This window comes from Notechis scutatus, chromosome 1 (genome assembly GCF_049901735.1).
Source record: "Notechis scutatus isolate UNSWTSFEM ecotype Mainland chromosome 1, rNotScu1.2, whole genome shotgun sequence".
NCBI lineage: Eukaryota > Metazoa > Chordata > Lepidosauria > Squamata > Elapidae > Notechis > Notechis scutatus.
Window position 1 is genome coordinate 3,673,707 of NC_142009.1, and position 14,999 is coordinate 3,688,705.

Consider the following 14,999-nt stretch of genomic DNA (forward strand, 5'->3'; position numbering starts at 1 on the left):
ATGCTGGCTGGGAGATTCTGGGAGTGAAGCCCTTCCCTCTTAAAGCAGGCTGGCTGGGGATTCTGGGAGTGGAAGCCCTCCCTCTTAAAGCAGGCTGGCTGGGGATTCTGGAAGTGGAAGCCCTTCCCTCTTAAAGCAGGCTGGCTGGGGATTCTGGGAGTGGAAGCCCTCCCTCTTAAAGGATGCTGGCTGGGAGATTCTGGGAGTGGAAGCCCTTCCTCTTAAAGCATCCTGGCTGGGGATTCAGGGAGTGGAAGTCCACCCTCTTAAAGCAGGCTGGCTGGGGATTCTGGGAGTGGAAGCCCTCCCTCTTAAAGCAGGCTGGCTGGGGATTCTGGGAGTGGAAGCCCTCCCCTCTTAAAGCAGGCTGGCTGGGGGATTCTGGGAGTGGAAGCCCTCCCTCTTAAAGCAGGCTGGCTGGGGATTCTGGGAGTGGAAGTCCACCCTCTTAAAGCAGGCTGTCTGGGGATTCTGGGAGTGGAAGCCTCCCCTCTTAAAGCAGGCTGGCTGGGGATTCTGGGAGTGGAAGTCCACCCTCTTAAAGCAGAATGTCTGGGGATTCTGGGAGTGGAAGTCCTCCTCTTAAAGCAGGCTGGCTGGGGATTCTGGGAGTGGAAGCCCCCTCTTAAAGCAGGCTGGCTGGGGATTCTGGGAGTGGAAGCCCTTCCCTCTTAAAGCAGGCTGGCTGGGGGATTCTGGGAGTGGAAGCCCTCCCTCTTAAAGCAGGCTGGCTGGGAGATTCTGGAAGTGGAAGCCCTTCCCCTCTTAAAGCAGGCTGGCTGGGGATTCTGGGAGTGGAAGCCCTTCCCTCTTAAAGCAGGCTGGCTGGGGGATTCTGGGAGTGGAAGCCCTCCCTCTTAAAGCAGGCTGGCTGGGGATTCTGGGAGTGGAAGCCCTTCCTCTTAAAGCAGGCTGGCTGGGGATTCTGGGAGTGGAAGCCCTCCCTCTTAAAGCAGGCTGGCTGGGGATTCTGGGAGTGGAAGCCCTCCCTCTTAAAGCAGGCTGGCTGGGGGATTCTGGGAGTGGAAGCCCTCCTCTTAAAGCAGGCTGGCTGGGGGATTCTGGGAGTGGAAGCCCTCCCCTCTTAAAGCAGGCTGGCTGGGGGATTCTGGGAGTGGAAGTCCTACCTCTTAAAGGATGCTGGCTGGGGATTCTGGGAGTGAAGCCCTCCCCTCTTAAAGCAGGCTGGCTGGGGATTCTGGGAGTGGAAGCCCTCCCTCTTAAAGCAGGCTGGCTGGGGGATTCTGGGAGTGGAAGCCCTCCTCTTAAAGCAGGCTGGCTGGGGGATTCTGGGAGTGGAAGTCCACCCTCTTAAAGCATCCTGGCTGGGGATTCTGGGAGTGGAAGCCCTCCCTCTTAAAGCAGGCTGGCTGGGAGATTCTGGAAGTGGAAGCCCTTCCCTCTTAAAGCAGGCTGGCTGGGGGATTCTGGGAGTGGAAGCCCTCCCTCTTAAAGCAGGCTGGCTGGGGATTCTGGAAGTGGAAGCCCTTCCCTCTTAAAGCATCCTGGCTGGGGATTCTGGGAGTGGAAGTCCTACCTCTTAAAGGATGCTGGCTGGGGGATTCTGGGAGTGGAAGCCCTCCTCTTAAAGCAGGCTGGCTGGGGATTCTGGGAGTGGAAGCCCTCCTCTTAAAGCAGGCTGGCTGGGGGATTCTGGGAGTGGAAGCCCTCCCTCTTAAAGCAGGCTGGCTGGGGATTCTGGGAGTGGAAGTCCTCCCTCTTAAAGCAGGCTGGCTGGGGGATTCTGGGAGTGGAAGCTCCCTCTTAAAGCAGGCTGGCTGGGGGATTCTGGGAGTGGAAGTCCTCCCTCTTAAAGCAGGCTGGCTGGGGGATTCTGGAAGTGGAAGCCCTTCCTCTTAAAGCAGGCTGGCTGGGGATTCTGGGAGTGGAAGCCCCCCTCTTAAAGCAGGCTGGCTGGGGGATTCTGGAAGTGGAAGCCCTTCCCTCTTAAAGCAGGCTGGCTGGGGATCCTGGGAGTGGAAGTCCTTCCTCTTAAAGCAGGCTGGCTGGGGGATTCTGGGAGTGGAATCCCTCCCCTCTTAAAGCAGGCTGGCTGGGGATTCTGGGAGTGGAAGCCCTCCCTCTTAAAGCAGGCTGGCTGGGAGATTCTGGAAGTGGAAGTCCTACCCTCTTAAAGGATGCTGGCTGGGAGATTCTGGGAGTGGAAGCCCTCCCCTCTTAAAGCAGGCTGGCTGGGGATTCTGGGAGTGGAAGTCCTACCCTCTTAAAGGATGCTGGCTGGGGATTCTGGGAGTGGAAGCCCTCCCCTCTTAAAGCAGGCTGGCTGGGAGATTCTGGAAGTGGAAGTCCTACCCTCTTAAAGGATGCTGGCTGGGGGATTCTGGAAGTGGAAGCCCTTCCTCTTAAAGCAGGCTGGCTGGGGGACTCTGGGAGTGGAAGTCCACCCCTCTTAAAGCAGGCTGGCTGGGGGATTCTGGGAGTGGAAGCCCTCCTCTTAAAGCAGGCTGGCTGGGGGATTCTGGGAGTGGAAGCCCTCCCCTCTTAAAGCAGGCTGGCTGGGGGATTCTGGGAGTGGAAGCCCTCCCTCTTAAAGCAGGCTGGCTGGGGGATTCTGGGAGTGGAAGCCCTTCCCTCTTAAAGCAGGCTGGCTGGGGGATTCTGGGAGTGGAAGCCCTCCCTCTTAAAGCAGGCTGGCTGGGAGATTCTGGAAGTGGAAGCCCTTCCCTCTTAAAGCAGGCTGGCTGGGGATTCTGGGAGTGGAAGCCCTCCCCTCTTAAAGCAGGCTGGCTGGGGATTCTGGAAGTGGAAGCCCTTCCCTCTTAAAGCATCCTGGCTGGGGGATTCTGGGAGTGGAAGTCCTACCCTCTTAAAGGATGCTGGCTGGGGGATTCTGGGAGTGGAAGCCCTCCCCTCTTAAAGCAGGCTGGCTGGGGGATTCTGGGAGTGGAAGCCCTCCCTCTTAAAGCAGGCTGGCTGGGGGATTCTGGGAGTGGAAGCCCTCCCTCTTAAAGCAGGCTGGCTGGGGGATTCTGGGAGTGGAAGCCCTCCCCTCTTAAAGCAGGCTGGCTGGGGATTCTGGGAGTGGAAGCCCTCCTCTTAAAGCAGGCTGGCTGGGGATTCTGGGAGTGGAAGCCCTCCCTCTTAAAGCAGGCTGGCTGGGGGATTCTGGGAGTGGAAGTCCTCCCCTCTTAAAGCAGGCTGGCTGGGGGATTCTGGAAGTGGAAGCCCTTCCTCTTAAAGCAGGCTGGCTGGGGGATTCTGGGAGTGGAAGTCCTCCCTCTTAAAGCAGGCTGGCTGGGGGATTCTGGGAGTGGAAGTCCTCCCCTCTTAAAGCATCCTGGCTGGGGGATTCTGGGAGTGGAAGTCCACCCTCTTAAAGTGGCCACACTTGTGGACCATTGGTTGAGGTTGTCTGGCACCTGTCTGCCTTGTCCGGAGCTGCCGCCAAGGACAGAACTTGCACCTCCTACATCCTGGAGCGCGAAAACAGTTGAGCAAGTCGAGAGATTCACTGCCATCCTCCCAAGCTGGGCAGAAACCAAAGCGAGCTCTCCTTAGAGGCTCCTGCTGGCACGAGGGGTGCCCACGCCAAACCCTCTTCCCCAATTCCTTTCCTCAGACCATGTTGCTGGAGAAACTCAGGGTGGCGAAGCGTCCGTCCAACGAGTCGACCTTCAACGTGTTCTACTATCTCCTGGCCTGTCCGGACAACGCCTTACGGTAAGGTGACCTCAAACTCTCCAAGATCTTTTGAGGAGGCCTCAAAAACCGGCTGCTATGACAGGAACGGGGGAGGGGGAAGGGAGGGAAGGAGGGGCCTTCGGGGTTGCCCTGTTTGCATCTGGGCTGCTTCCATGCCTGCCAGAACGGAGATCCACCTTCATAGGTTGTCCATGGTGTGGGATATGAGGGCCAGTGGAACTCAGGGGGAAGATTCAGTGCAGCAGCAGCCAAAAAAGCCAATGCAATCCTAAATTGCATTAACAGAGGGATACAATCGAGGTCAAGGGAGGTACTAATACCCCTCTATAAAGCCTTAGTAAGGCCACACCTAGAGTCCTGCATCCAGTTTGGGTCACCACATTATAAAAAAGAGGTTGAGACTCTGGAAAAAGTGCAGAGAAGAGCAACCAGGATGATGAGGGGACTGGAGGCTAAAACATACGATGGACGGTTGCAGGAACTGGGCCTGGCTAGTCTAGTCTGTCTGTCTGTCTATATCTATCTGTCATCTGTCTCTGTCTCTCTGTATCTATCTATCTATCTATCTATCCATCTATCTATCTATCTATCATCTATCATCTATCTATCTATCTATCTATCTATCTATCTATCTATCTATCTATCTATCTATCTATCTATCTTATCTATCCATCCATCCATCCATCCATCCATCCATCCATCCATCCATCCATCCATCCATCCATCCATCCATCCATCCATCCATCTATCTATCTATCTATCTATCCATCTATCTATCTATCATCTGTGTCTCTCTGTCTGTCTGTCTATCTATCCTATTTATCTATCATCTCTCTCTCTCTCTCATCTGTGTGTTTGTCCTATCTATCTGTCTAGTCTAGTCTAGGGAAGAGAAGGACCAGGGGAGACAGGAGAGCAGCCTTCCAATATTTGAGAAGCTGCCACAGAGAGGAGGAAGGGGGTCAACCTATTTTCTCTAAAGCCCCCGAAGGCCAGACAAGGAATAATGGATGGAAACTGACCAAGGAGAGATTCAACCTAGAAATAAGGAGGAATTTTCTGACAGTGACAACAATCAACCGATGGAACAGAAGTTGCCTTCTGAAGTTGTGGGAGCTTCATCCCTTGAGACTTTCAAGAAGAGTTTGGACTGCCATCTGTCAGAAATGGTGTAGGGTCTCCCGCTTGGGTGTGGGGTTGGGCTGGATGACCTCCAAGGTCCCTTCCAACCTCTGTTATTCTGTTAACCTTCCGGTGACATCCTCTCCCTCCATCCTCTCTTTGCAGGACTGAGTTGCACTTCAACCACCTGGCTGAGAACAACGTCTTTGGCATCGTGCCGCTGTCCAAGGTACCTGGGGCTGTTTGGAAGGGTGGCATTTTGCCTGGACCGCTCAGGAGCAGGACAAGACCTGAGATTGATGTTGGCCAATATCTAAGAAGCCTAAAAATCTACGGAGATTCTCCAAGTCATCCAGGTCACAGTTGTCCAAAGGTTCTTTTTTTTTTTTTTCAGGAGGCAACTGCACTTTCTGTTTTTCTTTTTCTTTTGAAGATGTTTCACTTCTAATCTAAGAAGATTCTTCAGCTCCGGCCAGATGGAGGGGAAGGGAAGGATTGATACTCCTTGCAGACTAAGCTGGTCATTTGCATCCTTTTTAGAGGGTCGTTGAGGCCCCTTGGAGGTTTATCTGTGTCCTCAAAGTCTTTTGAAGAGGTTTCGCTTCTCATCCAAGAAGCTTCTTCAGCTCTGACTGGAGATGTGGGGAATGGAAGGATGGATATCCCTTGCAGACAGCTGGTTATTTGCATCCTTTTTAGAGGGTCGTTGAGGCCACTTGGAGGTTTGTCTGTGTCTTTTCGGGGTCACCTGAGTGGTGCAAATGGGTGTGGAACTGCTGGAAGGGACTGTGTTGTAGATTGGAAATAGATGAGGTTGTGTCCCTCTTCTCCTCACAGGAGGCTCCACACCCATTTGCACCACTCAGGTGACCCTGAGGACACAGACAAACCTCCAAGCGGCCTCAGCAACCCTCTAAAAAGGATGCAAATGACCACCTTTGTCTGCAAGGACTATAAATCCTTCTGTTTCCCCACCATTTCGGTCAGAAACCTCTTGGATGAGAAGCAAAACATTTTCAAAGGAAACCAGGAAGTCTAATGGCCTCCTGAAAAAAAATCACCTTTGGGACAAACACAACCTGAACGATGGAGACTCTCTACAGACATTTAGCTGTGGAATTTGGGATGAACTTTCTTGGAACGGTGGTGGGAGGAGGGACGGATTTCCAGAGGAAAATTGCAGGCTGCAGGAAATTGCAGACTCAGGTGACCCTGAGAAGACACAGATAAACATCCCAGTGGCCCTCAATGACCCTCTAAAAAGGATGCAAATGACCAGCTTAGTCTGCAAGGAGTAGAAATCCTTCCCCACCATCCAGTCAGAACGGAAGAAGCTTCTTGGATGGGAAGCGAAACGTCCTCAAAACCAGAAAGTCCAGCGGCCTCCTGAAAAAAAAAAAGCACCTTTGGGACGATCTTGTCTGGCTGAATCTGTGTCTTCTCCCCCCCGCATGGCACCAACTGGCCTCTCCGCTGGAACAAAATCCGGCACCAAATGAGCCGGCTCGCTCTGCGTTTGCCGAGTTAAGTTCTCTTTCCCCCCCTGTGTCTAAAAGGGGTTTACGCTGAGTTTTAATTAAAGGCTTATCTGCTTTTTTTTCCATCCCCGCCGGGAGAGGGGATTGGAGGAAGATCTCCCGGCCTAACCTGGCTCTAGCGGAGTAACCGTCTTGGCATCCTTGCAGGCGGCGCTACCCAAAAAAAGGCTGGTGGTGTTGTTTTTTTTACAATCGTCTTCCTGATTTTTTAAAAAAAATTTCCTTCTCTTTGGCTGCAGCCGGAGGAGAAACAGAAAGCGGCCCAGCAGTTCAGCAAACTGCAAGCAGCCATGAAGGTGATGGGTATCTCTGGTGAGGAACAGAAGGCCTTCTGGCTCGTCCTGGGAGCCATTTGCCACCTGGGGGCGGCTGGAGCCACCAAAGGTACGTGGGTGGGGGGGAATGACACCCACGTAGCATTTTAGAAACCATCCCACAAGGCTCGGAGACTGAACCTTCACCCTCCTCCTACACCCGAGGTTATAGATATGGAAAAGATCTGGAAAGAGTGCAGAGAAGAACAACCGAGAGGTTTGGAGGCTAAAACGTAACGACGGATGGTGGCAGGAACTGGGCATGGTTAGTCTGGAGGTTAGCAACGGATGGAAACTAATCCATAGAATAGAAATTAGAATAGAATAGAAAATAGAATAGAATAGAATAGAATAGAATAGAATAGAATAGAATAGAATAGAATAGAATAGAATAGAATAGGAATAGAGTGGAGTGGAGTGGAGTGGAGTGGAGTGGAATGGAATGGAATGGAATAGAATAGAATAGAATAGAATAGAATAGAATAGAATAGAATAGAATAGGAATAGAGTGGAGTGGAGTGGAGTGGGTGGAGTGGAGTGGAGTGGAATGGAATAGAATAGAATAGAATAGAATAGAATAGAATAGAATAGAATAGAATAGGAATAGAGTGGAGTGGAGTGGAGTGGAGTGGAGTGGAATGGAATGGAATAGAATAGAATAGAATAGAATAGAATAGAATAGAATAGAATAGAATAGGAGTGGAGTGGAGTGGAGTGGAGTGGAGTGGAGTGGAGTGGAGTGGAGTGGAGTGGAGGGTGGAATGGAATGGAATGGAATAGAATAGAATAGAATAGAATAGAATAGAATAGGAATAGAGTGGAGTGGAGTGGAGTGGAGTGGAGGAGTGGAGTGGAGTGGAGTGGAGTGGAATGGAATGGAATGGAATGGAATAGAATAGAATAGAATAGAATAGAATAGAATAGAATAGAATAGAATAGAATTCTTTTATTGGCCAAGTGTGATTGGACACACAAGAAATTTGTCTTTGGTGCAAATGTTCTCAGTGCACATAAAAGAAAAGAGACATTTTGTCAAAAGTCAAGAATTATCAGGAACGACAATAATAGTCATAGGGTACAATAAGCCATCAAATCATACTAGGAAACAGTTGATATAAATTGTTGGGATACAAGCGACAAAGTTACAGTCCTACAGTCCCAAGTGGGAGGGGATGGGCGATAAGGAGTGATGAGAAGATTAATAGGAATAGTAATGCAGACCTTGTAAATAGTTGGACAGTGTTGAGGGAATTATTTGTTTAGCAGAGTGATGGCGTTCGGGGGAAAACTCCTCTTGTGTCTAGTTGTTCTGGTGTGCAAGGCTCTATAGTGTCATTTTGATGGCAGGAGTTGAAACAGTTTATGTCCGGGATGTGAGGGGTGTGTAGATATTTTCACAGCCCTCTTTTTGGCTCGTGCAGTATGCAAGTCCTCCATGGAAGGCATAATTGTTTTTTTCTGCAGTCTTAATTCCTTAATTCCTCTCTATGTCTGTCCTGTTGGGTTGCAGAACCAAACCAGACAGTTACAGAGGTGCAGATGACAGCCTCAATCCTTCCTCTGTAGAACTGGATCAGCAGCTCCGTTTGGGCAGTTTGAGTTTCCTGAGTTGGCGCCGGAAGAACCTTCTTTGTTGTGCTTTTTTGATGACGCTTTTGATGTTAGGTGTCCATTTTAGGTCATGTGATACGATAGAACCTGGAAATGTGAAGGTCTCTACTGTTGATACTGTGTTGTCCAGTATTGTAAGAGGTGGGTAGTGTGGGAGAGAAGCAAACTGGAACCAAGGAGAAATTTCCTGACATTGAGAACATTAACCACCGGAACGACTTGCCACCAGGAGTTGTGGGTGCTCGATCACTGGAGGTTTTTAAGAAGAGATTAGACTGCCACTTGTCTAGAATGCTATAGGTGTCCTGCTCTGAGCACGGGGTTGGACTAGAAGATCTCCAAGGTCCCTCTCAACCTGTTTCCCCCACAGTTGTTTAATGATCCCGTAATCTTTGCGGGCGGAGACTGTGCAATTGAATAGAGTTTTGAGTGTTTACTGGCCGGATGCCCTTCCTATTCCCACGCGGAGTTTGTTCAGGCAGATCTATTCTCATGGTGCCCAGAGAAATATCAGCCTCTACCTAGATCGAACTCACAGCTTCCCAATTGTGAGGCGCAGAGCTCCAACTCTAGGCCCTTCCAATTCTTGTTATGCTGCTAATTAATTAATTAACTGACTGTAAATGTGGCGTGGTTTTAAGAAGAAACTGACCGCCCTTGTCTGGAAGGGTATAGGGCAATGGGCGGCTAACTGCTTTGGGCTCCTGTTAGGATATACACCCTAGCAGAACGCAACGGCAGTCTAGCAGGCAGGCAGATATGTGAGACAAACGTTGAGTAGCTTACACTCAGTAAGACAGATACACTGTGCAAGTTAAACAGTTTTTATTCCAGCAAGAGTTATAGCATAGTCAAACAGTCCATATGACATACACTAAGTTCAGTCAGTCCGGGGTTATTCAGTTTGCAAAGTCCAGTGTCGAAAAAGGGTTCATTAAACTTACAATCAGTCCAGTGATATATCTCTTTTGCAGTCAGAGATATGAAGAAAAATCAAACCCCTTTTCTTCTCTCAGCAAACACGCAGTTTATCACCATCAATCCATCATTGTCAGCATTCCAGTAAAAACCGGCAAACAGTGAGCTCTCTTGCTCCCTCTTATGGTGATTTTACAACCGCACCCAAAAACTTGGTTTACAGTTTAAAGTGATACATACACTTAAACTCACTAACATAGTTTATATATTATTTTACCCAAACTAAGTTAGGTAACCAATGTTATCCCTAACAGCTCCTGTGCTAAAAATTTTGTGCACGCTTGCGCTTGTGTGCCGGCACCCAGAAAGCAACGCGTGTGCCCCCCCAACCCCTGCGCATACGCACACAATCCCTCCCACCCTCTTACCTGCACTGTGCCTCATGGCTGATTTTCGGGCCGTTTGAGGCCTTTTTCCACCTCCCAAAAACCCTCGGCAGGCTTTGCAGCCTGAATCATAGGCCCGTTTTCGTCACTTCCTGTAAGTGATGAAACGGGCCTATGATTCACCCCGCAAAGAGGATTTTTTTTCAAGCCTCTGGGAGGAGGAAAAAAGGCCTCAAAGGTCCCGAAAATCAGCTATGAGGCGCGCGCGCGTGCGCAGTGAGGTAACTTGGCCCGCGGCTCGCGTGCCGGCACAAATGGCTGTGTGTGCCACCTGTGGCACGTGTGCCATCGGTTCGCCATCATTGGGTATAGGGTCTCCTGCTTGAGCAGGGGGTTGGGCTACATGACCTCCCAGGTCCCTTCCAGCCCTAGGGTTCTGTGTTCTAATTGGGCCACGTCCTTCCCTTTCAAGAAAGGCCCAGCTTCTTTCTCCAAGTCGAAAAGAGGGACGATCCCTCATTGCTAAGAGACCCCTGCGGTAGAATAACACTAACACACATGCGCGCGCACACACACACACACACACAAACACACAAACACATGCACAACTAGACCATCTGGAATTACCCACAACCTGCTTTGGCTGGGTTCAGCTTATCTCATTTATTTGAAGCGATTTTCTCTGGGGTTCTTTCTTTCTTTCTTTCTTTCTTTCTTTCTTTCTTTCTTTCTTTCTTTCTTTCTTTCTTTCTTTCTTTCTTTCTTTCTTTCTTTCTTTCTTTCTTTCTTTCTTTCTTTCTTTCTTTCTTTCTGTTTTTAAACTTTAAAAAGCTTCCCAAATAGGTCAGGGGAAGTTGGAAATAATCCCTGGACTGGTTTGGATTTTAAAAGGAGGCAGGGAAAACTGGAAAAGAAAGGAGACCCCAAGGCCCAGTTCCAAAAACGAGTTTTTTTTGAAAGGAGAGAAGCCCTGAGCTTTGAATCTCCTGAATGGTTTGGAGCAGGATTTCTCCTCCTTGGAAAAAAAATTAAGAGGGGTGGAGTTCCACTCCCAGAATTCCCCAGGTTCAACAGATTAACAGAATGGGAAAGGACCTTGGAGGCCATCTAGTCCAGCCCCCTGCCCAAGCAGGGGACCCGACGCCATTTCTGACAGAGGGCAGTCCAGTCTCTTCTTCAAAGCCTCCAGGGATGAAGCTCCCACAACTTCTGAAGGCAACTTCTGTTCCATGGGTTGCTTGTTCTCACTGTCAGAAAATTCCTCCTTATTTCCAGGTTGAATCTCTCCTGGGTCAGTTTCCATCCATTATTCCTTGTTTGGCCTTCGGATGCTTTGGAGAATAGCTTGACCCCCTCCTCAAATATTGGAAGATGCTCTCCTGTCTCCCCTGGTCCTTCTCTTCACTAGACTAGCCAGGCCCGGTTCCTGCAACCGTCCATCGTATGTTTGAGCCTCCAGTCCCCTAAATCATCTTTTTATAGTGTTGTGACCAAAACTGGATGCAGTACTCTAGGTGTGGCCTTACTAAGGATGGATGGATGGACGGACAGATGATAGATAGATAGATAGATAGATAGATAGATAGATAGATAGATAGATAGAGCGATAGATAGATAGATAGATAGATAGATAGATAGATAGATAGATAGACGATAGATAGATAGATAGATAGATAGATAGATAGATAGATAGATAGATGATAGATAGATAGATAGATAGATAGATAGACGATAGATAGATAGATAGATAGATAGATAGCGATAGATAGATAGATAGATAGATAGATAGATAGGCGATAGATAGATAGATAGATAGATAGATAGATAGATAGATAGATGATAGATAGATAGATAGAAGATAGATAGATAGATAGATAGATAGATAGCGATAGATAGATAGATAGATAGATAGATAGATAGATAGATAGATAGATAGATAGATAGCGATAGATAGATAGATAGATAGATAGATAGATAGATGATAGATAGATAGATAGATAGAAGATAGATAGATAGATAGATAGATAGATAGACGATAGATAGATAGATAGATAGATAGATAGATAGATGATAGATAGATAGATAGATAGATAGATAGATAGATAGATGATAGATAGATAGATAGATAGATAGATAGATAGATAGATAGATATGATAGATAGATAGATAGATAGATAGATATGATAGATAGATAGATAGATAGATAGATAGATAGATAGATAGACAGACAGAGACACAGATGATAGGTAGGCAGACAGACAGACAGACAGACAATCAGACTAGACTAGCCAGGCCCAGTTCCTGCAACTGTTCATCGTATGTTTTAGCTTCCAGTCCCCTCATCATCCTGGTTGCTCTTCTCTGCACTTTTTCCAGAGTCTCAACATCTTTTTTTTTATAGCGTGGTGACCAAAACAGGTTGCAGGACTCTAGGTGTGGCCTTACTAAGGCTTTATAGAGTGATATTAGTACCTCCCTTGATCTCGATTGAGATTCTCCTGCTCGAGCAAAGGGCTGGACTAGAAGACCTCTAAGGTCCCTTCCAGGTCATTCTAGTCTATTCATTGAAGGGCTTCCAGAGGCGGACAGCGTTCCCGTCCTAAAAAATGGAATCGGCAGCGGCCATTTTGTTCAGGTGCCACCAGCAGATGGCAAACTTCTCCAAGCTTTCGTGTTACCGAGCTTTTGCTATGAGCCCGTTAGGCACAATTTTTTATGTTTGAGAACCGCTCTCCATTCCTGGGAAAAAGTCACACAGGGAGTCCTCGGCTTACGACCACATTGGGAGCCATGATTTCCGTTGCCAAACAAGCTGATCCTTAAGTGAGTTAAGGCTGATTTTCTGAACTCCTTTGCCCTGGTCATTAAGCGAATCTGGCTTCACCCCCTCATTGATTTTTGCGTGTCATAAACTGACTGGGAAGGTCACCAACAGGGATTTATTTTTTATTTTATTTGGTATGTCAATTGCTTACAAGGTAATAGGTATAAGTAAAAACATAGTTATGAATACATGTGTTAGGAATATGGGTCACCTAACAGCTATTTGGGTTAGAAATATATAAACCAGGATAAACATTTTAAAACTGTATCTTTAAGAAAATGCAAAACTGTAATTCGGTGTAGTTTCTCAAACGGCCATAAGATGGAGCCAGAAACCTGGGTTGTTTTAGTCTGAGTCTCAGAAAAGAGTGTGAGTGTATCTCTGTTTCCTTCTGTTGGAAAGTATTGCCGTTCCTCCATTTTTCCTAATTGACTGATATTCTTGGATTTGATCTAAGTCTGATACTTAACTGTTTTTGACACTGGAATTTGATATTGGATTATCCCTGGATGAAAACTGACTGATTTAACTGTGAATGACTTTGGACTGCCTATTTTGGACTTTGCTTTAAACCTTTCTGGAAGTAAAAACCTACATTTACTGTACAGTGTATCTGTATGCTGTATGTGTATTATTCAAACACTATTTTCTATACGTCTCCCTGTATGCGCTCATTCTCCTAACGGGGAATTACCTCAACAACATGGCTGCATATAAGAAAAATAAAAAAAGAAACAATAGGACAGGGACGCTAGGCACGTTGGTGCGCTTATGCACGCCCCCCACAGGCCTCTTAGGAAAGGGGTGAGGTCAATAGTAGACAGTCTGAGGTTAAAGTGTTTGGGGTTTGGGGAAGAAACCACAGAGTCAGGTAGAGGATTCCAGACATTGACCACTCTGTGGCTGAAGTCGTATTTCCTGCAATCAAGTTTGGTGCAATTAACCTTGAGTTTGTATCTATTGTTTGCTCTTGTGTTGTTATGGTTGAAGCTGAAGTATTCCTTGACAGGTAGGACATTGCAATGTATGATTTTATATACTATACTTAGATCAAACCGAAGACGGCGTAATTCAAGGTTTTCTAGGTCTAGAATTTCGAGTCTGGTGGCATAAGGTATTCTACAACGAGTAGAGGAGTGGAGAACTCTTCTTGTGAAATATTTCTGGACTTTCTCAATTGTGCTAATATCAGATACGTAATGTGGGTTCCAGACTGATGAGCTGTATTCGAGTATTGGTCTAGCAAATGTTTTGGATGCTCTAGTTAGTAGTGTGATATTACCAGAGAAAAAGCTACGTAGGATTAGGTTTACAACTCTTAACGCCTTTTGGGCTATATAGTTACAATGGGCTCTAGCACTTAGGTCATTAGAGGTGAGTACCCCAAGATCCTTGACATCATGTGACCTTCGGATGTGCAAAGGACCTTCCACGTCCTGCTTGCTTTGAATGTGGGGGAGGGAGGGTCTTCCACCTCAGCCCCCCCCCCATTCCCCCTCCTCTCCCTGGGGTGTTTGTGTGTTGTTGGTACCCCGCCCGCCTTCTAACGCACTCTTTTTGTGTTTGCATGGTGCATGCCGTCCCCTTGTGCAATTCAGACAGCAGTGAAGGTAACGTGTTCCCCTTTGAACCCCCAAAGGCCATTTCCTTTTTCCCTCTCCATCTCTTCCCCTCCCTCCTTCTCCCCCCACCCCCCCTTTCTTTGCATCCAGCTTTCCGGATTCGCACGTCTTGTTTGTCCTTCTGCTGTTGGTTCATCACACCTGGCATTTGAACACCTTTTCCGCAGGGGTCTCCAGCAGGTGTGGTGGTCCAAAACTAGGGGTCCCCAAACTTGGCCACTTTAAGACTTGGAGTACAAGTCCCAGAATTCCTCAGCCCAGCTGGCTGAGAAATTCTGGGAAGCAAGTGTTAAAAGCTGGCTGGGGAATTCTGGGAGTTGGAGTCCCTGGAGTCTTAAAGGGGCCAAGGTGGGAGACACCTGGTCTGCCGGCCCTGAGTCCCCAAGTCTAAGGGCCAAGGTGGAGACAGCTGGGGAATTCTGGGAGTTGGAGTCCCCAAGTCTTAAAGGGGCCAAGGTGGGAGACACCCTGGTCTGCTGGCTGGGGAATTCTGGGAGTTCGAGTCCCCAAGTCTTAAAGGGGCCAAGGTGGGAGACCTCTGTCCAAAACAGTCAAGATGGCACCCATGAAGGCTGCAATCGGAGCTGTGCCCAGTTCCCACGTGCGTTTTCTGCTGAACCGATGGGCTTGCCATCTTGAGCTTTTCGACCATACCTTGCGGACCCCTCCTCTACATTTTCAGGTGGGACACTGAGTTTTTCCAGTCATGGAGAGAAGGAGCCTAAAACCAAGGAGACATTTCCCCACAGTGGGAACAATTTGAACCAGTGCAACGACAAGAGGTTGTGGGTGCTTTCCAACACGGGAGGGTTTTCATGAAGAGATGGGGCAGCTGTTTTGTCTGGACTGGAATGCTTGAGCAGGAGGTTGGACTAGAAGGCCTCCGAGGCCCCTTCCAGCCTTAGGGTTCTGTAATAAAGAAGGAAAGAAGGGAAAGAAAGAAAGAAAGAAAGAAAGAAAGAAAAAAGAAAGAAAGAAAGAAAGAAAGAAAGAAAGAAAGA

At 48.1% G+C, this 14,999-nt stretch overlaps 1 protein-coding gene and 1 long non-coding RNA gene across 2 annotated transcripts in view; one reads left to right on the plus strand and one right to left on the minus strand.

Annotated features, from left to right (window-relative positions):
- Positions 1–14,999, plus strand: part of MYO18A (myosin XVIIIA) — a 222,074-nt gene that overhangs the window by 102,267 nt on the left and 104,808 nt on the right. The window contains 3 exon segments of the mRNA XM_087955982.1: positions 3,581–3,681; positions 4,951–5,014; positions 6,563–6,707. Of these exon segments, the coding sequence (XP_087812108.1) occupies positions 3,581–3,681; positions 4,951–5,014; positions 6,563–6,707 (310 nt within the window).
- LOC148132658 (uncharacterized) overlaps positions 1–14,999 on the minus strand; it is a 335,548-nt gene that overhangs the window by 45,836 nt on the left and 274,713 nt on the right. The gene's annotated exons all lie outside the window — the stretch shown is intronic.